Source organism: Atractosteus spatula, chromosome 25 (genome assembly GCF_055471065.1).
Source record: "Atractosteus spatula isolate fAtrSpa1 chromosome 25, fAtrSpa1.hap1, whole genome shotgun sequence".
NCBI lineage: Eukaryota > Metazoa > Chordata > Actinopteri > Semionotiformes > Lepisosteidae > Atractosteus > Atractosteus spatula.
In genome coordinates, this window is record NC_142730.1 from 1,592,133 (window position 1) to 1,617,618 (window position 25,486).

Genomic DNA, 25,486 nt, shown 5'->3' on the forward strand with positions numbered 1-25,486 from the left:
CAGCTAATACAGCACTGCACAGCTAATACAGCACTGTACATCTAATACAACACTGCACAGTTGATCTAGCACAACACTGTAGAGAGTCTAACACTGTACACCTAATCCAGCACAATACAGCTAATACAGCACTGCACTGTTAATCTAACACTGTACACCTAATACAGCACTGCACAGCTAATACAGCACTGCACTGTTACTATAACACTGCACTGTTAATATAACACTGCACTAGACACTACATTACACTGGCGGTGGCTCTGTGGCTCAGGATCTACGTCTGTGGCTGGAAGGTTGCCGGTTCAAATCCCGCAGCCGGCAGAGGAATCCTACTCCGTTGGGCCCCTGAGCAAGGCCCTTCACCCCAACTGCTCCAGGGGCATCGTATAAATGGCTGACCCCTAGCTTCTTTCCTCTAGAGCCCTGTGACTGGGCTGTGTCAGTGTGCTGGACTCCACAGGGACTAGAAGAGTCTAGAGCCCTGTGACTGGGCTGTGTCAGTGTGCTGGACTCCACAGGGACTAGAAGAGTCTAGAGCCCTGTGACTGGGCTGTGTGTCAGTGTGCTGGACTCCACAGGGACTAGAAGAGTCTAGAGCCTGTGACTGGGCTGTGTCAGTGTGCTGGACTCCACAGGGACTAGAAGAGTCTAGAGCCTGTGACTGGGCTGTGTCAGTGTGCTGGACTCCACAGGGACTAGAAGAGTCTAGAGCCCTGTGACTGAGCTGTGTCTCAGTGTACTGGACTCCACAGGGACTAGAAGAGTCTAGAGCCCTGTGACTGGGCTGTGTCTCAGTGTACTGGACTCCACAGGGACTAGAAGAGTCTAGAGCCCTGTGACTGGGCTGTGTCAGTGTGCTGGACTCCACAGGGACTAGAAGAGTCTAGAGCCCTGTGACTGGGCTGTGTGTCAGTGTGCTGGACTCCACAGGGACTAGAAGAGTCTAGAGCCTGTGACTGGGCTGTGTCAGTGTGCTGGACTCCACAGGGACTAGAAGAGTCTAGAGCCTGTGACTGGGCTGTGTCAGTGTGCTGGACTCCACAGGGACTAGAAGAGTCTAGAGCCTGTGACTGGGCTGTGTCAGTGTGCTGGACTCCACAGGGACTAGAAGAGTCTAGAGCCCTGTGACTGGGCTGTGTCAGTGTGCTGGACTCCACAGGGACTAGAAGAGTCTAGAGCCCTGTGACTGGGCTGTGTGTCAGTGTGCTGGACTCCACAGGGACTAGAAGAGTCTAGAGCCTGTGACTGGGCTGTGTGTCAGTGTCCTGGGCTGTGTGTCAGTGTGCTGGACTCCACAGGGACTAGAAGAGTCTAGAGCCTGTGACTGGGCTGTGTGTCAGTGTCCTGGACTCCACAGGGACTAGAGGAGTCCAGAGCCCTGTGACTGGGCTGTGTCAGTGTACTGGAAATAGCTGTAATAGCTAATGGTCTCTGTCATGGATTGGAAATCTGGGATGTTTCAGAACCCCCAGTGTTGGCTCGGGCTGGTCTGAAGTCCAGATGGCCACATCACCTGCTCTTCTATTTACTGTTGGAGGGCTCCAGGAACACAGTAAACACTGAGGCTTAGACAAACTGACCCTTGAGCCCCTGTGAATCGCTGTCCCAGCAGATGAATCGCCCGGGCCCGGAGACACTGTGCTCTAGTGCTCTAGTGCCGAATTCGCAGGTCTGTGTCTCTGTAGGCAAGTCTCCTTTAAACCATCCTAAACCAGGCTCCTGGGGAGCCCCACTCCAGCCAGGTCAGAGGTCAATTCCTACCACTTGCGGTCAGTCAGACAGGCCATGTCTCACAGGTCCTTAGTGATTTTATCTGAAACAAAACAGCCAGAGACACTCTGGCTCAAAAGATCCAACGTTCCTTCATTAAACAAGTCACTTGCTTAACTGATCAATAAGCTGCAAGTGCCTCTACTAACTGGACCGGGGACCCCTGTGCTTACTGGAATGGGGCTCTCCGGGACCAGGGTTGGGGACCCCTGTACTAACTGGACTGGGGTTCTTGGGGACCAGGGACCCCTGTACTAACTGGACTGGGGCTCTCGGGGACCAGGGACCCCTGTACTAACTGGACAGGGGCTCTCGGGGACCAGGGACCCCTGTACTAACTGGACAGGGGCTCTCTGGGACCGGGGTTGGAGACCCCTGTACTAACTAGACTGGGGTTCTCGGGGACCAGGGACCCCTGTACTAACTGGACAGGGGTTCTTGGGGACCAGGGACCCCTGTACTAACTGGACTGGGGCTCTCGGGGACCAGGGACCCCTGTACTAACTGGACAGGGGCTCTCTGGGACCAGGGACCCCAGATCTCAATAACGAACAGCAGGTGCTTGCAGCTCCAGAGAGCAGGGGGCCGAAGGGGGGCTCGCACGCGCGGCGCTGTGTGGGGGGAGACAACGTGTCCCAGCGGACTTGGGACTGTCCTGAGTCAACACAGGGGTCAAGGGTCAAGCTGAGCTGCACGTCAGCAAGCGCTTATCACAAGTGGCCGCACACAGGCACGGGTACATATAGGAGAGAGAGTCTGCTCCGCGCCAGCACACACAGGTATATATAGGAGAGAGAGTCTGCTCCGCGCCAGCACACACAGGTATATATAGGAGAGAGAGTCTGCTCTGCGCCAGCACACACAGGTATATATAGGAGAGAGAGTCTGCTCCGCGCCAGCACACACAGGTATATATAGCAGAGAGAGTCTGCTCCGCGCCAGCACACACAGGTATATATAGGAGAGAGAGTCTGCTCCGCGCCAGCACACACAGGTATATATAGGAGAGAGAGTCTGCTCTGCGCCAGCACACACAGGTATATATAGGAGAGAGAGTCTGCTCCGCGCCAGCACACACAGGTATATATAGGAGAGAGAGTCTGCTCTGCGCCAGCACACACAGGTATATATAGGAGAGAGAGTCTGCTCCGCGCCAGCACACACAGGTATATATAGGAGAGAGAGTCTGCTCCGCGCCAGCAGTCCCAGTGAGAAATCGCGCGAGGAAGTAAGTCCTGATGCTCCGCTCTCCCGCAGGGCTCCTCCTGCTGGTGAGAAGGAGTCACTGTGCCCAGCGCCACCCCACAGGCCCCTGGGCTGCAGGTCTCCCAGGATGCACTGCAGAGGGACCCCCCCCCCGGTGGGGAAGGAGACGCGCTCACTGACGCGCCTCGCGGCCCAGAGGCGTGGAATCCAGCGTGAAACAGGGGTTCGAGATCAGGGGGTGTGAGGGAGAAGGAAACTGGAAGGGGGACTTTGGCCCTGCCTCGTGGCTCCGGGGTCCCGGGTTCGAATCCAGACCGGCACAGCTGAAACTTGGGAGCCTGCATGTTCCCCCTGCAGGGGTACGGGGGGTCCAGGAGGGTGTGGGGGGGGCGGGCTGTGTGCGACTGTGTCTGCTGGGTCAGGCACAAGCACAGCAGGAAGGCAGAACTAGAGCAAGCTGGTCAGTCAGTCCCGGTCTTGTTCCGCTCAACAGAAAGAGCCTCTTCGTAAGACCAGGGAGTGAAGACACAGGACCCACTCGTGCAGCCTGGAGCGGGCCGAGTATGCACGGCGACTGCCTCGTTTCTCTCTCTGTGAAATACCTTCTCGCTCACAACCGCGCCCGCTGTGAGCGACCGGGCTACCGGCCGTGAGAGGACTCCACCTAGCGGACAGAAGGTGGAACCGCTGCTGCTGTGCTGTGCTGCGCTCTGTTAAGGGCGCCTGTCTCTCTCTCTCCCCAGATCCCGACCGACACCATGAACAGGCTACTCGCCCTGGCGGTCCTCCTGGCCCTCTGCTGCTGTGGTAAGCGCTCCGAGACCCCGAGGTCAGCCCGAGCCGCTGTCCGAGCACGCCTTACCCAGCACCGTCCGGGTGTTAAGATCACCTGCCGGGATTCCGTCTTCCGACCGGCGCAGCAGAACCTGACCCGCCGGCGAGAGCGTTTGGACCCCTGCCGCTGGCGGTTCCGGACGTAGCGGTCCGGCACGTCTTGGCCCAGCAGGAACGCGAGATGCGCATCACGGTGCTGCTGTTGAAAAAGCTCCGCCTGCAGGCAGATTAGGGCTCCGCGAGCTACACTTGCATACTGTGACCACGCTGCACCCGTGACACTCACACGCGAGGCATTTTCTCGGGGGTACCGATCGGCTTTGCCGGGGACGTTGGCGCCGTCTTGTGGCGGCAGGCGGAACTACAGCGGCGCTGCGCGCCCTGTGCGTGTGTCTGAGACTCTCGGCCCCCCGTTAATCACCGTCCTGCTGCCCCCCCAGGCGCCGACAGTCTCCCCACAGAAGCCGCCCAGGAGGCCACGGACCCCCTGAAGACGGTCAGCGACACCCTGTGGTCTTACTATGACCAGACCATGAAGACGGCCGCGGGCTGGGTGGACCAGGCCAAGAGCTGGAAACTGGACGACAAGGCCAGGTGTGTAGAGCCCCTCTCCCCCTGGCACCCCCACACTCTGACTGACACCCCCACACTCTGACTGCCAGCCCAACACCCCGACTGACACCCCCACATTCAGACTGACTGACACTGACACACTGACTGACACTCTGACACTCTGACTCACTGACACACTGACACACTGACTGACACTCTGACACACTGACTGACACTCTGACTGACACTCTGACTCACTGACACACTGACTGACACTCTGACTGACACTCTGATGCTCTGACACACTGACACTCTGACACTCTGACTCACTGACACACTGACACACTGACTGACACTCTGACTGACACTCTGATGCTCTGACACACTGACACACTGACTGACACTCTGACTCACACTCTGATGCTCTGACACACTGACACTCTGACACTCTGACTGACACTCTGACACTCTGACTCACTGACACACTGACACACTGACTGACACTCTGACACACTGACTGACACTCTGACTGACACTCTGATGCTCTGACACACTGACACTCTGACACTCTGTCTGACACTCTGATGCTCTGACACACTGACACTCTGACTGACACTCTGACACACACTGACACTCTGACTGACACTCTGACACACTGACTGACACTCTGACTGACACTCTGATGCTCTGACACACTTACACTCTGACTGCTTGAATTTCTCCCCGTCTTCCTCTTCCTCAGGAATGTTTATGAGGAGACTTCGAAGGCTGTGACCACGTACGCTGGAATCCTGAAGGACCAAGTTTACCACATCTTATTCTCCCAGTAACCCCCTCCAGAACCCCCCCCTGCCCCCTGACCCCTGACCCCTGACCCCCAAGAAAGACTCTCAGCACGGGGTGCCAGCCCTGCCCCTGACACCCCTGAGGCAGCCGGGCAGCAGCCTGGACTTCTGGGTAGAGCTTTGGAGTGCCAGCTGAAGGGTCACGGGTTCACATCCGAGGTGGGGGCACAGCTTGCAGCATTGTACCCAGAATACTCCAGCTGTGCCACACGGGAACCGGATTCATGCAGAGTACAAAACAATAAAGGAGGCATCTTTAGCCTCTGTAAGTCGCTTGGGATAAAGCCGCCGACCAAATTTATTAATTAAGCATAAGGACTACAAATTCAAAGCCTTAAGACATCCTAATCCCAGAGACAATCTCCAGTTTTCCATAGGGTGCTATGGGTCTCTCTCGACGGGGGTGACATCACTGCGAGAACAGCCCACAGACACAGAGCCGTTCGACAGCTCTCCCGCCTCCTCCTCCGGTCACAGACTGCGGGCCCTCTCCGCACAGTGTGGACGTGCGGTACTCGGTCCTGATTCCTGACCATCACGGGTTCTTTGCGATCTGCCGCTGGGCTCTGAGCTGGAGAGCGTGAGACAAACACACCCCTCCCACACGCAGGCGCACACACACACACACACACACACACACACACATACTGTCTCCCAGAATCCCTCGTCTCCTGGGGCTAGCCTGCGTGCCGCCTCGCTGAGCTCTTGCAATAAAATCTTTGCGTTTGTACAAACAGTTGTCTGGTTGTGTGTGTTCTGATCCACGATGGCTATGAACATCAACATGTGAGAAAGGTCCCGGACCAGAGCAGGACCTGGGTTTCTAGGTGGAAATACTGTCCAGACAATCAGATAGAAGCCCAGATAAACAACATGGCTGAGCAGTCTGTTCCACTCCCCCACATCTCTTTGTGTAAAGACACCCCTCCTGTTTTCCCTGTAGTCTGCACTGATGTGCTCTAGTTTGTGGTTCACCCTGAAGGCGCCCACTGAGTTGACTTTGATGGTTCTGAATATTTGAATCAGGCTTGAGTTGCAAGCTTTTTACTTTGTACTACATGGATTTTTTGTAATGTCCTCTTCCTTTTTCATGATGCCCTCAGTGTCTCCTACAGCAGTGCCCTCAGTCTCTCCTACAGCAGTGACCTGATGCCCTCAGTCTCTCCTACAGCAGTGCCCTGATGCCCTCAGTGTCTCCTACAGCAGTGCCCTGATGCCCTCAGTCTCTCCTACAGCAGTGCCCTGATGCCCTCAGTCTCTCCTTCAGCAGTGCCCTGATGCCCTCAGTCTCTCCTACAGCAGTGCCCTGGTGTCCTCAGTCTCTCCTACAGCAGTGCCCTGATGTCCTCAGTCTCTCCTACAGCAGTGCCCTGATGCCCTCAGTCTCTCCTACAGCAGTGCCCTGATGCCCTCAGTGTCTCCTACAGCAGTGCCCTGATGCCCTCAGTCTCTCCTACAGCAGTGCCCTGATGCCCTCAGTCTCTCCTTCAGCAGTGCCCTGATGCCCTCAGTCTCTCCTACAGCAGTGTCCTGATGCCCTCAGTCTCTCCTACAGCAGTGCCCTGATGCCCTCAGTCTCTCCTACAGCAGTGCCCTGATGTCCTCAGTCTCTCCTACAGCAGTGCCCTGATGCCCTCAGTCTCTCCTACAGCAGTGCCCTGATGTCCTCAGTCTCTCCTACAGCAGTGTCCTGATGCCCTCAGTCTCTCCTACAGCAGTGTCCTGATGCCCTCAGTGTCTCCTACAGCAGTGCCCTGATGTCCTCAGTCTCTCCTACAGCAGTGCCCTGATGCCCTCAGTCTCTCCTACAGCAGTGCCCTGATGCCCTCAGTCTCTCCTACAGCAGTGCCCTGATGTCCTCAGTCTCTCCTGCAGCAGTGCCCTCAGTCTCTCCTACAGCAGTGCCCTGATGCCCTCAGTCTCTCCTACAGCAGTGCCCTGATGCCCTCAGTCTCTCCTACAGCAGTGCCCTCGGTCTCTCCTACAGCAGTGCCCTGATGTCCTCAGTCTCTCCTACAGCAGTGCTCTGATGCCCTCAGTCTCTCCTACAGCAGTGCCCTGATGCCCTCAGTCTCTCCTACAGCAGTGTCCTCAGTCTCTCCTACAGCAGTGCCCTGATGCCCTCAGTCTCTCCTACAGCAGTGCCCTGATGCCCTCAGTCTCTCCTACAGCAGTGCCCTGATGCCCTCAGTCTCTCCTACAGCAGTGTCCTCAGTCTCTCCTACAGCAGTGCCCTGATGCCCTCAGTCTCTCCTACAGCAGTGACCTGATGCCCTCAGTCTCTCCTACAGCAGTGCCCTCAGTCTCTCCTACAGCAGTGCCCTGATGTCCTCAGTCTCTCCTACAGCAGTGCCCTGATGCCCTCAGTCTCTCCTACAGCAGTGTCCTGATGTCCTCAGTCTCTCCTACAGCAGTGCTCTGATGCCCTCAGTCTCTCCTACAGCAGTGCCCTGATGCCCTCAGTCTCTCCTACAGCAGTGCCCTGATGCCCTCAGTCTCTCCTACAGCAGTGTCCTGATGTCCTCAGTGCTCATTCCACTACATGATTTGATTTAGGATCTTATTCTCAGAGAAACTTCTGTGGTATGGTGCAAATGTTGTCCACATGAAGTTGCTGTTTCACCTTTTACATATACAGATACTCTATATAGACACTTATATACATATAGAAATGTACACCGTACACACTCACTGACACACACACACAAACGCTGTGCACACAAAAATGCTGTGGGTTAAAAATGTTGAACCTCTCCCACACACGTGTGTTGGACCTGAGATCCAGTGGGGTTTTGCACAGCTGCACACTCACACACTCATACACATAGCTCTGCGGTGTGACCTTGGGAGATTAGATCTGGGGTGCTTCTGTCGGGGTGTCAGCTGCTGGCTGCGCAGTTCTTCCCACTGCAGGGAGGGGGAGGCTGTCAGGTCTGGGGGTACAAATACAGGCACTGCACCCCCCTGACACACAGAGGATCACACAGTAAACACACAGACATGAGGGTCATTCTGCTAGCGGTGGTGCTGGTGTTGGGCTGTGCAGGTAATTATCGCCAGTGCTACCGCACTGCTATGATCACTGAGAACTGCATAAGGGGTTCACTCACTGTGACAGGGGTTCACATACTGAGACAGGGGTTCACTCACTGTCACAGGGGTTCACATACTGAGACAAGGGTTCACTCACTGTGACAGGGGTTAACACACGACTGTGATGACTGCAGCAGGGGTTCACTCACTGAGACAGGGGTTCACTCAGTGTGACACGGGGTCACTCAGTGTGACAGGGGAGACACCGAAGCCCTCCAGCACTGGACTGGGTTTGTGTGCACAGTCAGCAGTGACACTGTGGCTGTCTCTCTGCCTCTCTCAGGGGCAGTCCCAGTGGAGGATGAGCGCATCGTGAACGGGTTCGAGTGTCGCCCCCACTCTCAGCCCTGGCAGGTCTTCCTCACCTACAATGGGGGGAACCGCTGGTGCGGGGGCTCCCTGATCAACCAGTGGTGGGTAGTGTCAGCGGCTCACTGTTACAAACCGTAAGTATCCCAGCCTGTCTGTCTCTCCACCTGTTAATGTACTGGAGTGTCCAGTCAGTGTGTCTGTATTAACCCCTCTCTCTCTCAGTGCAGTGTTAATGTGCTGGAGTGTCCAGTCAGTGTGTCTGGATTAACCCCTCTCTATCTCAGTGCAGTGTTAATGTACTGGAGTGTCCAGTCAGTGTGTCTGTATTAACCCCTCTCTCTCTCAGTGCAGTGTTAATGTACTGGAGTGTCCAGTCAGTGTGTCTGTATTAACCCCTCTCTCTCTCAGTGCAGTGTTAATGTACTGGAGTGTCCAGTCAGTGTGTCTGTATTAACCCCTCTCTCTCTCAGTGCAGTGTTAATGTACTGGAGTGTCCAGTCAGTGTGTCTGTATTAACCCCTCTCTCTCAGTGCAGTGTTAATGTACTGGAGTGTCCAGTCAGTGTGTCTGTATTAACCCCTCTCTCTCTCAGTGCAGTGTTAATGTACTGGAGTGTCCAGTCAGTGTGTCTGTATTAACCCCTCTCTCTCTCAGTGCAGTGTTAATGTACTGGAGTGTCCAGTCAGTGTGTCTGTATTAACCCCTCTCTCTCTCAGTGCAGTGTTCATGTACTGGAGTGTCCAGTCAGTGTGTCTGTATTAACCCCTCTCTCTCTCAGTGCAGTGTTAATGTACTGGAGTGTCCAGTCAGTGTCCAGCTGGTCAGCTTGTCTCTCTCTCAGGCCCAGCTCTCTGGAAGTCCACCTCGGAGAACATGACACGACCCGGGTCGAGGGTACAGAGCAGCGGTTCTGGGTGTCCAAGGCCATCCCCCACCCCTTCTACAACTCCCAGACCCTGGACAATGACATCATGCTGATCAAGCTGGCCCAGCCTGCCCAGTTCACCCAGTATGTGCGTCCCATCGCACTGCCCACCAGCTGCCCCCCACCGGGCACCCAGTGCTTGGTGTCGGGTTGGGGCAATCTGATCACCAACGGGGGTAAAGACAGCATTAATCTGAGCAGTAGTAACACTAGTAATAGGGTCAGTAATAACAGTAGTAATAGAGAGGGTATTAACAATAATAATACATACAGTTATAACAGAAATAGTAACAATAGGAAAAGAGACAGCAGGGAGAATAGTAATAGAGAAGTTAATAACAGTAGTTTAAGGGACAGTTATAACAAACAGTAACAACAGTAACAGAGATGGTAATAACATTAGTGAATAGGGACAGTCATAACAGAAACAGTAGTAATATGGGCAGTAAGAACAGCAGTAAGTACAATATTAGAATGGTACTAACAAAAGAAATAAAGACTGTAACAGCAGTAATAACAATAGTAATAAGGACAGTAATAACAACAGTCATAACTAGTAAAAGGGACAATTATTACAGAAATTTTAGCAACAGTAATAGGGGCAGTAATAACAGCAGTAATGATGGTAATTAACACAGTAATAACATCATTAAGGACAGTAGTAATTGGAACAGTTGCAAACCAGGCCCATTCTAAACTGATCCCATTATTAACCAGCGCAGTGTGCCTGCTGTCTTCCAGTCCAGTACCCCCATGCCCTGCAGTGCCTGGACCAGCCCATTATCGATGACGACACCTGCCGCCGCGCCTATCCCTACTACTACACTGACAACATGGTATGTTCCGGATTCATGCAGGGCGGAGCCAGCAGCTGCCAGGTGAGTCAGTGTCCAGTCACTAGCTTCCAGGTCTCACTGTCCTCAGTGCCAGTGTTAGCCAGTGCTTACTGTTAGCCAGTGTCCAGTGTCCAATGTCCAGTCCTCAGTGCCAGTGTTTGCCAGTGTCCAGTCCTCAGTGCCAGTGTTTGCCAGTGTCCAGTCACCAGTATTAACTCGTCTCTCTCCGTCTCTCAGGGTGACTCAGGGGGTCCCCTGGTCTGTAACGGGCAGCTGCAGGGCGTGGTGTCCTGGGGGTACGACTGTGCCGAGCCTGGACACCCCAGTGTCTACGTGCGTGTGTGCCGCTACAACGACTGGATCAGGGACGTCATGGCGTACAACTGAGAGCTGGCGCCCGCCTCTCTCCGCGCTGCGCCTCGCTGTCTGAAATAAAGATGATCACACCGTGCTCAGACACGCGGGCTCTGCTGCCGTTCTTGGTAAACGTGGTGCTCAGAGGGCTTGCTGTGTACTCGCTCTCACAGGACTTCACACCCGACTGGACCCTGGTCCTGTAGGAGAAAAAAAATAAGAGTCCTGAATACGAGGTTTACTTATTTATTATTTTTTCCTCCTGGCACCAGAACGCTGCCCTAACACTGCCAGAACAGCACACCAGAGCTCTAGTCTGCTCTACTTATATTCTATACCTTAGTATCTGTTCACAGTACTCTCTCTATCAGATAGATACAGTAGTATCTGTTCACTGTACTCTCTCTATCAGATAGATACAGTAGTATCTGTTCACTCTACTCTCTCTATAAGATAGATACAGTAGTATCTGTTCACAGTACTCCCTCTATCAGATAGATACAGTAGTATCTGTTCACAGTACTCCCTCTATCAGATAGATACAGTAGTATCTGTTCACAGTACTCTCTCTATCAGATAGATACAGTAGTATCTGTTCATAGTACTCTCTCTATCAGACAGGTACAGTAGTATCTGTTCACAGTACTCTATCAGATAGATACAGTAGTATCTGTTCACTGTACTCTCTCTATCAGATAGATACAGTAGTATCTGTTCACTCTACTCTCTCTATCAGATAGATACAGTAGTATCTGTTCACTGTACTCTCTCTATCAGATAGATACAGTAGTATCTGTTCACTCTACTCTCTCTATCAGATAGATACAGTAGTATCTGTTCACAGTACTCTCTCTATCAGATACAGTAGTATCTGTTCACAGTACTCTATCAGATAGATACAGTAGTATCTGTTCACAGTACTCTCTCTATCAGACAGGTACAGTAGTATCTGTTCACAGTACTCTATCAGATAGATACAGTAGTACAGTATCTGTTCACAGTACTCTCTCTATCAGACAGGTACAGTAGTATCTGTTAGCAGTACTCTATCAGATAGATACAGTAGTATCTGTTCACTGTACTCTCTCTATCAGATAGATACAGTAGTATCTGTTCACTCTACTCTCTCTATCAGATAGATACAGTAGTATCTGTTCACAGTACTCTCTCTATCAGATACAGTAGTATCTGTTCACAGTACTCTATCAGATAGATACAGTAGTATCTGTTCACAGTACTCTCTCTATCAGACAGGTACAGTAGTATCTGTTCACAGTACTCTATCAGATAGATACAGTAGTACAGTATCTGTTCACAGTACTCTCTCTATCAGACAGGTACAGTAGTATCTGTTCACAGTACTCTATCAGATAGATACAGTAGTATCTGTTCACTGTACTCTCTCTATCAGATAGATACAGTAGTATCTGTTCACTCTACTCTCTCTATCAGATAGATACAGTAGTATCTGTTCACAGTACTCTCTCTATCAGATACAGTAGTATCTGTTCACAGTACTCTATCAGATAGATACAGTAGTATCTGTTCACAGTACTCTCTCTATCAGACAGGTACAGTAGTATCTGTTCACAGTACTCTATCAGATAGATACAGTAGTACAGTATCTGTTCACAGTACTCTCTCTATCAGACAGGTACAGTAGTATCTGTTCACAGTACTCTATCAGATAGATACAGTAGTATCTGTTCACTGTACTCTCTCTATCAGATAGATACAGTAGTATCTGTTCACTCTACTCTCTCTATCAGATAGATACAGTAGTATCTGTTCACAGTACTCTCTCTATCAGATACAGTAGTATCTGTTCACAGTACTCTATCAGATAGATACAGTAGTATCTGTTCACAGTACTCTCTCTATCAGACAGGTACAGTAGTATCTGTTCACAGTACTCTATCAGATAGATACAGTAGTACAGTATCTGTTCACAGTACTCTCTCTATCAGACAGGTACAGTAGTATCTGTTAGCAGTATATTAGTGTCTTTCAGCAGTAAGATCTCCTTCACACAAACACCTCTCCCCCTGAACGTCATGAGGGAATTTGGAATCAATCAGCAGTATAATTTATTAACTAATTAACGCCAGCCATTTGCAAAGAGTAAAAGAGAATGGTCTTCCTCACTCTCTATTGGCATAGAAGCCTGAGAGGAATGAGAATAAAAAACAGGTTACACACACCACTGCTCACGTTTGTGGAGGGTTCAAAATATATTTGTATTAAAGTGGGTGTAGAAGATCTGAGCCTGAAGTGTTCGTTCGTCCAGCCAAGCTTTATTGTATGCATACAAGGAACCACAATAAGCACCATAATAGTTATAGTACCAATCGTAGCTCAAAGTGGATATGGTCCTACAGAACTTATATATACGTCCCCCCCCCCCTCCTGTCTTTGATGTAACCGAAGGAAATAGAAACCTTCCTTTGTCATCAGGAGTTTAGTGTAAACATTTACCATTTGGGTAAACATTCACCATTTGGGGGTCAGTACAGGGGGGAAGGCCTCTGTGATCAAGCAGGCGTGATGGTTACAGTTCAGCATGTAAAAGCCGTTAGCAGGCTCCATCATGGGGGAGAGGGTGGGGGTGTGACCGTGCTTGTTTTCCCAAGAGGAACTGCATTTACAAGTAAGAACAGGTGGCACTACTTTACACAAAGAGTGGTTGGAGTATGAACAAGGTCCCCAGCCATGATGTTGAAGCCCATAGCCTGGATTCCTTCAAGAAATGGCTACATAAGGTCCTGGGATCAATTAACTACTAATGACGGAGCAGCTCCATATTCTTGAGGATTCTCTCTTTTTAAAATTCCTGGAGTCATGGTTAATCTGCCCACTCAGGCATGAGGAGCAGGAGTGTGTGGGCTGGCCCAGGTGCAAGGCTCCCACGCCTCTGGCTGATCCCGCTATCAGAGGGGCCTAAGAATAGCCTCCTCAACGCCGCAGGGGCAGGTGTGCAGATAAGGCCCACCTGTGCACAGGTGCAGGGGGCTGTATATTAGTGCCCTGCTCCTCGCCAGACCCCCAGTGCAGCACCCAGCTCAGGTGAGATGAGGAGATTCCTGTTCGCAGTGCTGGTCGCCACTGCAGGTGAGGGAAACACACCTGTCTGTCTGTCTCTCTGTCTGTCTGCCTGACTGTCTCTGACAGACATTTACACTACAAATACTTTATAGGACATTTATATACAGCATAAAACTCATAGAACATTATTGAGAGATGGGCTCATTGTTCCTCAGGCTGGGACAGGAGATCACACACTGTATTATTATTATTGAGAGACAGGCTCACTGTTCCTCAGGCTGGGACAGGAGATCACACACTGTATTATTATTATTGAGAGACAGGCTCATTGTTCCTCAGGCTGGGACAGGAGATCACACACTGTATTATTATTATTGAGAGACAGGCTCATTGTTCCTCAGGCTGGGACAGGAGATCACACACTGTATTATTATTATTGAGAGACAGGCTCACTGTCTGTTCCTCAGGCTGTGACAGGAGATCACACACTGTATTATTATTATTGAGAGACAGGCTCACTGTTCCTCAGGCTGGGACAGGAGATCACACACTGTATTATTATTATTGAGAGACAGGCTCACTGTCTGTTCCTCAGGCTGTGACAGGAGATCACACACTGTATTATTATTATTGAGAGACAGGCTCACTGTTCCTCAGGCTGGGACAGGAGATCACACACTGTATTATTATTATTGAGAGACAGGCTCACTGTCTGTTCCTCAGGCTGGGACAGGAGATCACACACTGTATTATTATTATTGAGAGACAGGCTCACTGTTCCTCAGGCTGGGACAGGAGATCACACACTGTATTATTATTATTGAGAGACAGGCTCACTGTCTGTTCCTCAGGCTGGGACAGGAGATCACACACTGTATTATTATTATTGAGAGACAGGCTCACTGTTCCTCAGGCTGGGACAGGAGATCACACACTGTATTATTATTATTGAGAGACAGGCTCACTGTCTGTTCCTCAGGCTGGGACAGGAGATCACACACTGTATTATTATTATTGAGAGACAGGCTCACTGTCTGTTCCTCAGGCTGGGACAGGAGATCACACACTGTATTATTATTATTGAGAGACAGGCTCGCTGTCTGTTCCTCAGGCTGGGACAGGAGATCACACACTGTATTATTATTATTGAGAGACAGGCTCACTGTTCCTCAGGCTGGGACAGGAGATCACACACTGTATTATTATTATTGAGAGACAGGCTCACTGTCTGTTCCTCAGGCTGGGACAGGAGATCACACACTGTATTATTATTATTGAGAGACAGGCTCACTGTTCCTCAGGCTGGGACAGGAGATCACACACTGTATTATTATTATTGAGAGACAGGCTCACTGTCTGTTCCTCAGGCTGGGACAGGAGATCACACACTGTATTATTATTATTGAGAGACAGGCTCACTGTCTGTTCCTCAGGCTGGGACAGGAGATCACACACTGTATTATTATTATTGAGAGACAGGCTCGCTGTCTGTTCCTCAGGCTGGGACAGGAGATCACACACTGTATTATTATTATTGAGAGACAGGCTCACTGTCTGTTCCTCAGGCTGGGACAGGAGATCACACACTGTATTATTATTATTGAGAGACAGGCTCACTGTCTGTTCCTCAGGATGGGACAAGAGATCACACACCGTATTATTATTATTGAGAGACAGGCTTACTGTCTGTTCCTCAGGCTGGGACAGGAGTAGTAGGATTGGGAGTTGCTGTGATTTTGGCAGGTGTGTGAATTCTGGGATAAGATTTGTTAATTTGGGGAAGACTGTGCCTTCTCTCTCAGTGCCTTCACTGCCAGCTCAAAACTCCCAGATGAGCTGATGGTGAGACCGAGATATGTGTAGCTGGATGTTGCTCCAGTGTGTTGTTGAGTGTGAAGTTGTACTTGTTTCCCTGAGGTCTGACTTTCTTCTGGAAAACCATGACGCAGGTCTTGTCCAGATTGACTCTCTCTGTGCTCGATCTCTCGTGACTGTGGCTCTGTGCTCTGTGCCAGTGGCCAGCGCCCCTGGTGGAGATGATGACAAGATTATCGGGGGGTACGAGTGTCGCCCCCACTCCCAGCCCTGGCAGGTCTACCTCACCTACGACAACGGGCAGCGCTGGTGTGGGGGGTCCCTGATCAACGAGTGGTGGGTGGTGTCAGCTGCACACTGCTACATACCGTGAGTCGTGTTGTGTGTCCACTACACACTGCTACACACTGCTACACACCGCTACACTGCTATATACTGCTGGACACTGCTACACACTGTTAGACACTGCTACACACTGCTGGACACTGTTAGACACTGCTACACACTGCTACACACTGTTAGACACTGCTACACACTGCTGGACACTGTTAGACACTGCTACACACTGCGAGTCCTCTGCCCGCCTGTGTCGCAGCAGGGGTCGTGCTGTGTGCTTGTGTGTCTGTGTATCTTACGGTCTAACACACTGAGCCCCCTCCCTGCCCCGCCCCCAGACCCCCGCGCCTGGAGGTGCACCTGGGCGAGCACCACCTGTTCCGGGACGAGGGCTCCGAGCAGCACATTCCAGCAGCCAAGGTCATCCGACACCCCGGCTACAACGAGCGCACCACCGACAACGACTTCATGCTGATCAAACTGCAGCAGCCGGCACGCCTCAACCAGTACGTCCAGCCCATCGCCCTGGCGACCAGCTGCGTCACCGCGGGGACCCAGTGCCTCGTCTCCGGGTGGGGCAACCAGCTGACCAATGACGGTGAGGGGCGGAGCCTGGAAGGGGTCTGAGGGAGGGCTCTGTTCCCTGGAGACAGAGGAAGTGCTGTTGTCCGAAAAGCACGCAGATAAACAGAGACAATGCAATGTGGGAAAGAGATTTTTCTTTCTTTGGCATGCAGTATACACTGTATAAACCGCAGTAATTCTGTGGTCTGTGTCCATCTGTCTCAACACCTGTCGCTCTTTCTTCCTCTCGCCCCTGTCACCATTGGTTGTGACCTTTGCCCTCTGTGTGTAACCTTTGCCCTCTGTGTGTGCTCTAGTGAACTACGCCTCGGTGCTGCAGTGCCTGAACCTGCCTGTCCTCAGCGATGACATTTATCCTCTGTGAGACCTTTCCCCTCTGTGTGATACTTTCCCCCATGTGTGACCTTTGCCCCCTGTGCGTGACCCCTGCCCTCTGTGTGACCTTTGCCCCCCTGTATGTGACCTTTGCCCTCTGTGTGTGACCTTTGCCCTCTGTGTGTGCTCTAGTGAACTACGCCTCGGTGCTGCAGTGCCTGAACCTGCCTGTCCTCAGCGATGGCCAGTGCAAGAGCTCCTACGGCAGTCAGATCACGCAGAACATGTTCTGCGCCGGGTACCTGGAGGGCGGCAAGGACTCCTGCCAGGTGAGCCCGCGGGCACAGACAACCCTGCCGCCCAGCTCGGTTGGACGAGTCCACACTGACCCCCTCTCTCTCTCTCAGGGTGACTCTGGGGGCCCCCTGGTCTGCAACGGGCAGCTACAGGGCGTGGTGTCCTGGGGGTATGGCTGTGCCCAGAGTGGGTACCCTGGCGTCTACGCCAAGGTCTGCCGCTACACTGCCTGGGTGGAGCACATCCTGGCCACGAGCTGAGGGGCCCCGCCGGGCTCCAGGCAGGGGCCAGCGCTGCCCGTCTAACTGCTCCTCTCCGGGCCACACAAGTCATGTAACAACCCTCCCCCCCCCCACTCACTCCCTGGTCCCCGCTGTGTGACCACCAGCCACAATAAACGAGCAGGCCGACTTGTGTCTTTGTCCCTCTCCTGTCTCTCGCTCCCCTTGACGGGACTCCCAGCATGCACCGAGCTGAGCCGCAGGGCGCTGGCTTCACCACTAGGAAGATTTCAGGGGACCCTGGGAGAACTGTGGGAGATTGCCCTGGTGTGGGGGGTGTGGGGGGCAATAAGCTTAGCAGACAGAGGAAGGGGGGCAGTGTTGTTCGTGGGGGTGGGGGGGGGATCGGGGGCAGCAGCTGATTGTCCCAACAAGACGGGGGTCACAGGCGGAAGGTGAGGTTTAATCAGCCAGGTGAGAGGGCACTGGCTCCACAGGTGACCAGGTGCAGTGTCTTTCTCCAGCCACAACCCTCCACTCAGCCTGGGACGCTGGCTCCCAATCTACATTCCCAGTCGGTTTCCCAGTCTACAAGCACCGAACCACGGACAGTGTCGCAGGGGCAGTGACATTCATGACACTCATCTACTCTGAACGGAAAACACCGGTCCTGACCCTTGACCTCTGACCACCTAACTCTGAACTCTGACTCCTCTCCTGAACTGTAACCCCTACCGCTCACCTCGACCCTATACTCAACACTGAACCTCTAGTCCTGACACCGGGATCAAGACCCTGGTCCCTTATACCGAGTCCGGATCTCTGACCTCTGGCCTCTGACCTCTAGGTGCTTCATGGTGTTTATAAAGAAAACAAGCACAATGTTTCGGCTGTGGAGCTTCCTCAGACGCTCCCTCTCTTTACCTTCCGGCCTGGAACGAGCCCTTCCCTGCTCCGTGGGGACAGAAAATGCCCTATTTCCACAGCAGCCGCCAGTGTCCCATGAGGAAGAACACGGAAAGCACACGCAGAGCTGCACTGCGGGAATCGGGGTATTACCCTCAGACACACGGACACACACTCACAGGGGCAAAACCGACCAATGACAGCAAGGCCTGCATCTGCTTTTGTCTGCCTGACCAGCCAACCAGACGGCTCGAAGGCGCTGCCTGCCCCTCCCCTGGGGCTCGTGTGGGCGGAGCAGAGACCGATCCCCGCCCACTGGCGTTTCAGGTGTCAGTGTCAGAAACAGGACAACATGCGGAGGGACTTCATTAAAGAGCTTTATTGGTCCTTTAGTCATTTTCCCAGCCAAGGAGGTCACTGTAGCTTTCCTTCCTTTGTCTAGCTCAAGGAGAGAGAGGAGAGAGAGAGAGGAGAGAGAGAGGAGAGAGGAGAGAGAGAGGAGAGAGGAGAGAGAGTGGAGAGAGGAGAGAGGGGGAGAGAGAGAGAGGGGGAGAGAGGAGAGAGAGGAGAGAGAGAGGAGAGAGAGAGGAGAGAGGAGAGAGGGGGAGAGAGTGGAGAGAGGAGAGAGAGGAGAGAGAGGGAGATAGGAAAGAGGAGAGAGAAGGAGAGATAGGGGAGAGAGGGGAGAGAGGAGAGAGAGAGATAGGGAAGAGAAGAGAGGGGAGAGAGGGGAGAGAGGGAGATAGGGAAGAGGAGAGAGAAGGAGAGATAGGGGAGAGAGGGGAGAGAGGAGAGAGAGAGAGATAGGGAAGAGAAGAGAGGGGAGAGAGGGGAGAGAGGGAGATAGGGAGATAGGGAAGAGGAGAGAGGGAGAGAGGTGGGCTCAGTTGGCAGCCATGGTGCTGTAGATCCAGGACAGCAGGCTGCAGATCTTGGTGTAGACGCCAGGGTAGCCGGGTTGAGCACAGCCCTGACCCCAGGACACCAGGCCCTGCAACTCTCCTCCGCACACCAGGGGGCTGCCGGAGTCGCCCTGCGGGGACACACAGAGAGGCCGGGCTGCTGATTCAGCGGCTGACAGCGCCTCCTGCTGGCAGGGGTCTGGCAGGACACGCGCTCCAGCAGAAACTGGGCCGGGGAGGAGTGTGGTGCTGGCCCAGTTCCAGCACAGATCTGGACCTTTCGGAGTCACGGCCACAGAACAGCAAGAGCCCGTTTAATAAACGACGTCGACGTCAGAACGACGTTTTGGTTGTTATGGAAATCTAAGGGTGCAATGAATACTGGTTCAGAAACGTGAGAACTGAGACTTGCTCAGTGCTGCCCCCTGGGGGGCGGGGGCAAGAGTGTACAGCGAGCGGTGTGGCGGTACACACATTGCAGGCGTCTCTCCCTCCTTCCAGGTAGCCAGCGCACATCATGGTGCTGGTGATCATCCCAGGATATGCTGTCTCACACTGGGCCTGGCTGAGGACAGGAACCTCCAGACACTGCAGGACAGTGGCACCATTCGCTTGGGGAGAGAGAGGAGAGAGAGACAGGAGAGTGAGAGAGGAGAGACAGAAGAGAGAGGAGAGAGAGGAGAGAGAGAGACAGGAGAGTGATAGAGGAGAGAGAGACAGGAGAGTGAGAGAGGAGAGAGAGGAGAGAGAAAGACAGGAGAGTGAGAGAGGAGAGAGAGGAGAGAGAGGAGAGAGAGAGACAGGAGAGTGATAGAGGAGAGAGAGAGACAGGAGAGTGAGAGAGGAGAGAGAGGAGAGAGAAAGACAGGAGAGTGAGAGAGGAGAGACAGAAGAGAGAGGAGAGAGAGGAGAGAGGGGAGAGAGAGACAGGAGAATAAGAGAGGAGAGAGGAGAAAGAGAAAAGAGCGGAGAATTTCAAGAGCAGAGAGGAGAGACAGGAGAGTGAGAGGGAGAGAGATAAGAGAAAGACGAGAGAGGAGAGTTAGAGAGAGTCAGAAGAGGACAGGAGGAGAGGGGGAGACACAGAGGAGTTAAGACCTGGCCCCCCCTCCTCACCTCCGTCCGTCTGCATGCTGCCCCAGCCTGACACCACGCAACTCTGCCCCGCGCTGGGGCAGCCCGAGGGCAGGCTGACGGGCCGCACGGCGCCAGTGAGCTGGGCCGGGTGGAAGAGCTTGATCATCATGATGTCGTGGTCCAGGGTCTGGTAGTCGTAGGAGGGGTGCCACACGATGGTGTTGGTCTTCATCAGCTGCTCCGTGCCCTCGAACCTGCGCAAGTTGTGTTCTCCCAGAATCACCTGCATGTAGTAGGGGCTGCGAGCAGGGAGAGGAGAGGAGAGCCCGTGTACACAGCGCGCCAGACCCGCCAGCCTCTCCTCCGCGGCACAGGCACGAGGGCGTTACTCACTTGTACCAGCAGTGGGCGACGGAGAGCACCCACTGGTCGTTGATGAGGACACCCCCGCAGAAGTGATAGCCGTAGTTGAGGGAGGCCATCCAGGGCTTGGAGTTCGGGGTGCACTCGTGTCCCCCAATGATCCTCCCGTCCTCCATTGGGACAGCCACTGTAAGAGACCCACAGTCCGTCAGGACATGCCTTTTCTCAGCATGTGGGACTGGACAAACTAGCAGCAGTAACTGTACCAGTAATATCAGGAGTCATAACATCAGCAGCAGTAATAAGAGTAGCAGCAGCAGTAACAGTATCAGTAATATCAGTAGTAATAACAGCAGCAGTAGTAATAACAGTAGTAATAAGAGTATCATCAGCAGTAACAGTATCAGTAACAAGAGTAGCAGCAGCAGTAACAGTATCAGTAATATTAGGAGTAATAACAGCAGCAGTAGTAATAACAGTAGTAATGAGTAGCAGCAGCAGTAACAGTATCAGTAATATCAGTAGTAATAACAGCAGCGGTAGTAATAACAGTAGTAATAAGAGTATTGGCAGCAGTAACAGCTGCGCCAGCTCCTCTCTTCTCACCAGCAGCTCCGAAGAGCAGTAGCAGGACCAGGTCTCTCATCATGTCCAGCAATGTAGGCGGTGTGATTCGGGAGGCAGAAGACCTGTGCCTCTCTTTTATACCCCTCTCCCCTCTCCCTGGTTAATGGATAATCTACACAATCGCACTTTCTTTTCTTAAACAAGCGCAGGACCTGACTGTCGGAGCTGGAGTTGTTTATGAAGAAAAGAGAAAAGTCCCCAGACCAGGGTAGGTCATGGGCAGGCTGAGCCACATGGCAGTCTCACACAGCTCAGGGTCAGAGCAGGGCCATCTGACAGCCATTGTAAGATCAGCCCAGGGGAGATCGGGGTCAGACTAGGGCCAGATCGGGGTCACACAAGGGTCAGCCAGGGCAAACTCAGGATAAAATCAGGGCCAGATCAGAGTCAGCCCAGTATTGCCTCAATAGTCTCCCTGCGGTCACCTGAACCCTGAGCCGACCAGCTCTGTCATGGTTTCACCCACAGCTGGTGTAATGAGTTACTGTACCAGCCTCTCTGTGCCCAAACCTGCACTCACTGGGCTTTACTGCACTGTACTGTGCTTTTATTCTGATCTCACTGGGCTTTACTGCCCTGTACTGTGCTTTTACTCTGATCTCACTGGGCTTTGCTGCACTGTACTGTGCTTTTACCCTGATCTCACTCTGATTTACTGCACTGTACTGTGCTTTTACCCTGCTCTCCCTGGGCTGTATTTTACTGCGGTGTGGCACGGCAGACACAGTAAGTGAAGGCAGAACCGCCCCCTGTCCCAGTACAGGTTAGTGGAGGTGCGGTGCCAGCTGCGGTGCCAGGTGCTGTCTGCGTGTCTCCACAAGGCTGGGAGTGTCCCAGCTGCTGCAGGAGCGCGGTGCCCTGTTCCTGGGGCGGGCGATTGCGCCACAGCGCTGCGTGTTTGTTAACAGGGGTGCGCAGAGCCCCTCTGCGGACTATAAAGCACAGGCTGGTCAAGCCCCTCTTACAGTCGGGCTGAAGATTTAGTGTTGGCAGTATGATCTCCTTCCTCGTGTTGGTGCTCCTGGGAGTCACAGGTAATGACACAAGGAAACAGACTCTCACAGACACACAGAGACAGACCAGCTCTCACAGACACACAGAGACAGACAGGCTCTCACAGACACACAGAGACAGACAGACTCTCACAGACACACAGAGATAGACAGACACTGATGTTTGATAGACAGACATAGATCTCAGACAGATACAGATCTCAGACACAGATCTCAGACAGATAGACACAGGTCTCAGACACGCACAGATCTCAGACACAGATCTCAGACAGATAGACACAGGTCTCAGATACAGATCTCAGACACAGATCTCAGACAGATAGACACAGGTCTCAGACATGCACAGATCTCAGACAGATAGACACAGGTCTCAGATACAGATCTCAGACACAGATCTCAGACAGATAGACACAGGTCTCAGACACGCACAGATCTCAGACACAGATCTCAGACAGATAGACACAGGTCTCAGATACAGATCTCAGACACACACCGATCTCAGAGAGTCAGACAGAAACAGGAGCAGGTGATGCACAGACGTTCAGGAGGCCAGTGCCAGACAGCAGCAGGTAGACTGTGTGATTCTAACACTTCCTGAGGTCTGTCCCACTCTCTCCCGACTCCAGCTGCGGCTCCAGTGGAGGATGAAAAGATTATCGGAGGATACGAGTGCCGGCCACACTCCCAGCCCTGGCAGGCCTCCCTGAATGCGGGGTACCACTTCTGTGGGGGCTCCCTCATCAATGACCAGTGGGTGATCTCTGCTGCCCACTGCTGGCTCAAGTGAGTGTGCTGGAAACTGCTGGGATCGCACCAGGGAATGAGCTGGGAATAACTAGGATCCTTCCATAGAGTGTGTTAGGATAACTGGAATAGTACCAGTGTCAGAATATTGATTTTCCATGGATATGTGCAGGAGTGTGCTGGGATTGTGTAAGTGAGGCACTGAACAAGCGCTGATGAGTGAGCTTGGAATGCTCTGACAGCACTAGAGAGTCAGTGTGTCTGTATTAACCCCTCTCTCAGTGCAGTGTTAATGTACTGGAGTGTCCAGTCAGTGTGTCTGTATTAACCCCTCTCTCTCTCAGTGCAGTGTTAATGTACTGGAGTGTCCAGTCAGTGTGTCTGTATTAACCCCTCTCTCTCTCAGTGCAGTGTTAATGTACTGTAGTGTCCAGTCAGTGTGTCTGTATTAACCCCTCTCTCTCTCAGTGCAGTGTTAATGTACTGGAGTGTCCAGTCAGTGTGTCTGTATTAACTCCTCTCTCTCTCAGTGCAGTGTTAATGTACTGGAGTGTCCAGTCAGTGTGTCTGTATTAACCCCTCTCTCTCTCAGTGCAGTGTTCATGTACTGGAGTGTCCAGTCAGTGTGTCTGTATTAACCCCTCTCTCTCTCAGTGCAGTGTTAATGTACTGGAGTGTCCAGTCAGTGTGTCTGTATTAACCCCTCTCTCTCTCAGTGCAGTGTTCATGTACTGGAGTGTCCAGTCAGTGTGTCTGTATTAACCCCTCTCTCTCTCAGTGCAGTGTTAATGTACTGGAGTGTCTCTCTGCCTGTAGTCCCTATTCCCAGATAGTCATACTGGGAGATCACCACATCTGGGAGTACGAGGGCACAGAGCAGTACATGTCAGTGCAGAGCATCTACTGGCACCAGAGCTACGACTACCAGACCATGGACCACGACATCATGCTGCTGAAGCTGACTCAGCGCGTCTCCATCAACGCCTACGTCAGCCCTGTCGCCCTGCCCTCCGCCTGCCCCGCCCCGGAGGACTGGTGTGTCGTGTCCGGCTGGGGCAACATCGTCACGGACGGCGGTACGAGTGTGCCCTCCTTACTCCACGCCTGGCAGTGATGACCCTCGCAGGGTCTGTCCGGGGTCATCGCCCCAAGTCCCTCGAGTCCCACAGGCTCTGCACGGAAACTGGAAATGGGGAGGGCGAGTAGCTGAACAGGACCTGCGCTAGGAGGATGGCACAGGGGGCGAGAGAAAGTGGTGGCGTGGGCAGACTGAGACAGCAATGTGTGCAGTAGAGTGCATGAACCCCTCTCCTCCTCTCTCTCCTCTCCTGCTCTCCTTCCTCTCTCTCCTCTTTCTCCTCTCCGTCATCTCTCCTCCTCTCCCTCTTCACCTCCTCTCTCCTCTCTCTCCTCTCGCTCCAGTCTTCAACCCCTTCAACTTGCAGTGTGTGGACGTGCCCATCCTGAGCCAGCAGGACTGTGACAGCTCCTATCCTGGCATGATCACCAGCACCATGCTGTGCGCCGGGTACCTGGAGGGTGGCAAGGACGCCTGCCAGGTGAGTCAGTGGCCAGCTGTGGGTGGTGAAGGAGGCTGTGCTGCCCTCTCTGTCTCTCTGAAAGGTACGATCGAGAGCAGGCGGCTCTGTCCATCGGGTTGTAAGGAGTTAGTTGAGCCCAGGATCTCATTCTGGTGGTTTTTGAGAGACTCCTACAACATGGTGGGGCAGTGTGTTTCATACTCCCACAGCTCCTGTGCCTTCTGTTCTCCGTTTTACATGAGCTTGTGTGTTCAGATGTTGTTCTCCACTCTAACGGGCCTGAATTGGACTCTGGCAGGGGGACTCCGGTGGGCCGCTGGTGTGTAACCGGCAGCTGCAGGGCATCGTGTCCTGGGGGTACGGCTGTGCTGAGCCCAACCACCCTGGCGTCTACACCAAGGTCTGTGCCCTGCTGCCCTGGATCAATGACATCATCTCCACCTACTAGGCACCACGGCAACCAGATACCACGGTGACACCAGTGCCTGCCTCCCTCCTCTCCCTCTCGGCCCCTGGCCAGGACACGACCCCTGGTGTCTCCCGGAGCCTGGGGATGACATCATGTCAGCGACCCCAACCCCAAACCACCCTAAATAAACAGACTTCCTCCAAGCTGCTGCCCTGCCTCATTTGTATGTCAAAAAAAGAAAAAAAAAAGAAATGTTTTCTGTGTAAATGAAAAAAATAAAACTGGGCAAATTCTGAACCATTACTCTTCAAGACAAGTCCAGTTCTACAACATGCAACACAAATCATACTAAAAAAATTATAAAGATAATGACACAGTCCTGTAATAGTTTTATACATTACAGTCAGTGTTCAGTAAAGACACAGTCCTGTAATAGTCACTGTGCTTCATGAGTAAAATATTACAGTCAGTGTTCAGTAAAGACACAGTCCTGTAATAGTCCCTGTGCTTCATGTATAAAATATGAACAGTCAGTTTTTAGTAAAGACACAGTCTTGTATTAATCA

General features: G+C 52.7%; 5 protein-coding genes across 7 annotated transcripts; 4 read left to right on the forward strand and 1 right to left on the reverse strand.

Annotated features, from left to right (window-relative positions):
• Positions 1-2,522: 2,522 nt before the first annotated feature.
• apoc2 (apolipoprotein C2) lies at positions 2,523-5,943 on the forward strand. 3 transcript variants are annotated; one of them, XM_088905636.1, is made up of 4 exons: positions 2,523-2,998; positions 3,720-3,783; positions 4,251-4,404; positions 5,105-5,943. In XM_088905636.1, exons 2-4 carry the CDS (start codon positions 3,735-3,737, stop codon positions 5,190-5,192), a joined length of 291 nt encoding a protein of 96 aa, XP_088761762.1. In that variant the 5' UTR covers positions 2,523-2,998; positions 3,720-3,734; the 3' UTR covers positions 5,193-5,943. The 3 variants fall into 3 exon arrangements, with proteins under 3 accessions (XP_088761762.1, XP_088761764.1, XP_088761763.1); XM_088905638.1 differs by having other exon boundaries at positions 2,523-2,936; XM_088905637.1 differs by having other exon boundaries at positions 2,523-2,893.
• Positions 5,944-8,198: 2,255 nt separating this feature from the next.
• Positions 8,199-10,760, forward strand: LOC148814991 (trypsin-like). The gene is made up of 5 exons (XM_088905800.1): positions 8,199-8,253; positions 8,584-8,746; positions 9,454-9,713; positions 10,279-10,415; positions 10,611-10,760. The coding sequence occupies exons 1-5, from the start codon at positions 8,208-8,210 to the stop codon at positions 10,758-10,760; spliced, it is 756 nt and encodes a 251-aa protein (XP_088761926.1). The 5' UTR covers positions 8,199-8,207.
• Positions 10,761-13,786: 3,026 nt separating this feature from the next.
• LOC148814992 (trypsin-like) lies at positions 13,787-17,526 on the forward strand. The gene is made up of 5 exons (XM_088905598.1): positions 13,787-13,835; positions 15,785-15,953; positions 16,259-16,518; positions 17,013-17,149; positions 17,228-17,526. The coding sequence occupies exons 1-5, from the start codon at positions 13,796-13,798 to the stop codon at positions 17,375-17,377; spliced, it is 756 nt and encodes a 251-aa protein (XP_088761724.1). The 5' UTR covers positions 13,787-13,795; the 3' UTR covers positions 17,378-17,526.
• Positions 17,527-19,011: 1,485 nt separating this feature from the next.
• LOC148814993 (trypsin-like) lies at positions 19,012-21,248 on the reverse strand. The gene is made up of 5 exons (XM_088905579.1): positions 21,193-21,248; positions 20,617-20,773; positions 20,263-20,522; positions 19,621-19,757; positions 19,012-19,277 (listed from the first exon to the last, which is right to left on the reverse strand). The coding sequence occupies exons 1-5, from the start codon at positions 21,233-21,235 to the stop codon at positions 19,128-19,130; spliced, it is 747 nt and encodes a 248-aa protein (XP_088761705.1). The 5' UTR covers positions 21,236-21,248; the 3' UTR covers positions 19,012-19,127.
• Positions 21,249-22,193: 945 nt separating this feature from the next.
• Positions 22,194-25,132, forward strand: LOC148814994 (serine protease 1-like). The gene is made up of 5 exons (XM_088905580.1): positions 22,194-22,247; positions 22,853-23,009; positions 23,787-24,046; positions 24,393-24,529; positions 24,810-25,132. Exons 1-5 carry the CDS (start codon positions 22,208-22,210, stop codon positions 24,957-24,959), a joined length of 744 nt encoding a protein of 247 aa, XP_088761706.1. The 5' UTR covers positions 22,194-22,207; the 3' UTR covers positions 24,960-25,132.
• The last annotated feature ends 354 nt before the right edge of the window (positions 25,133-25,486 follow it).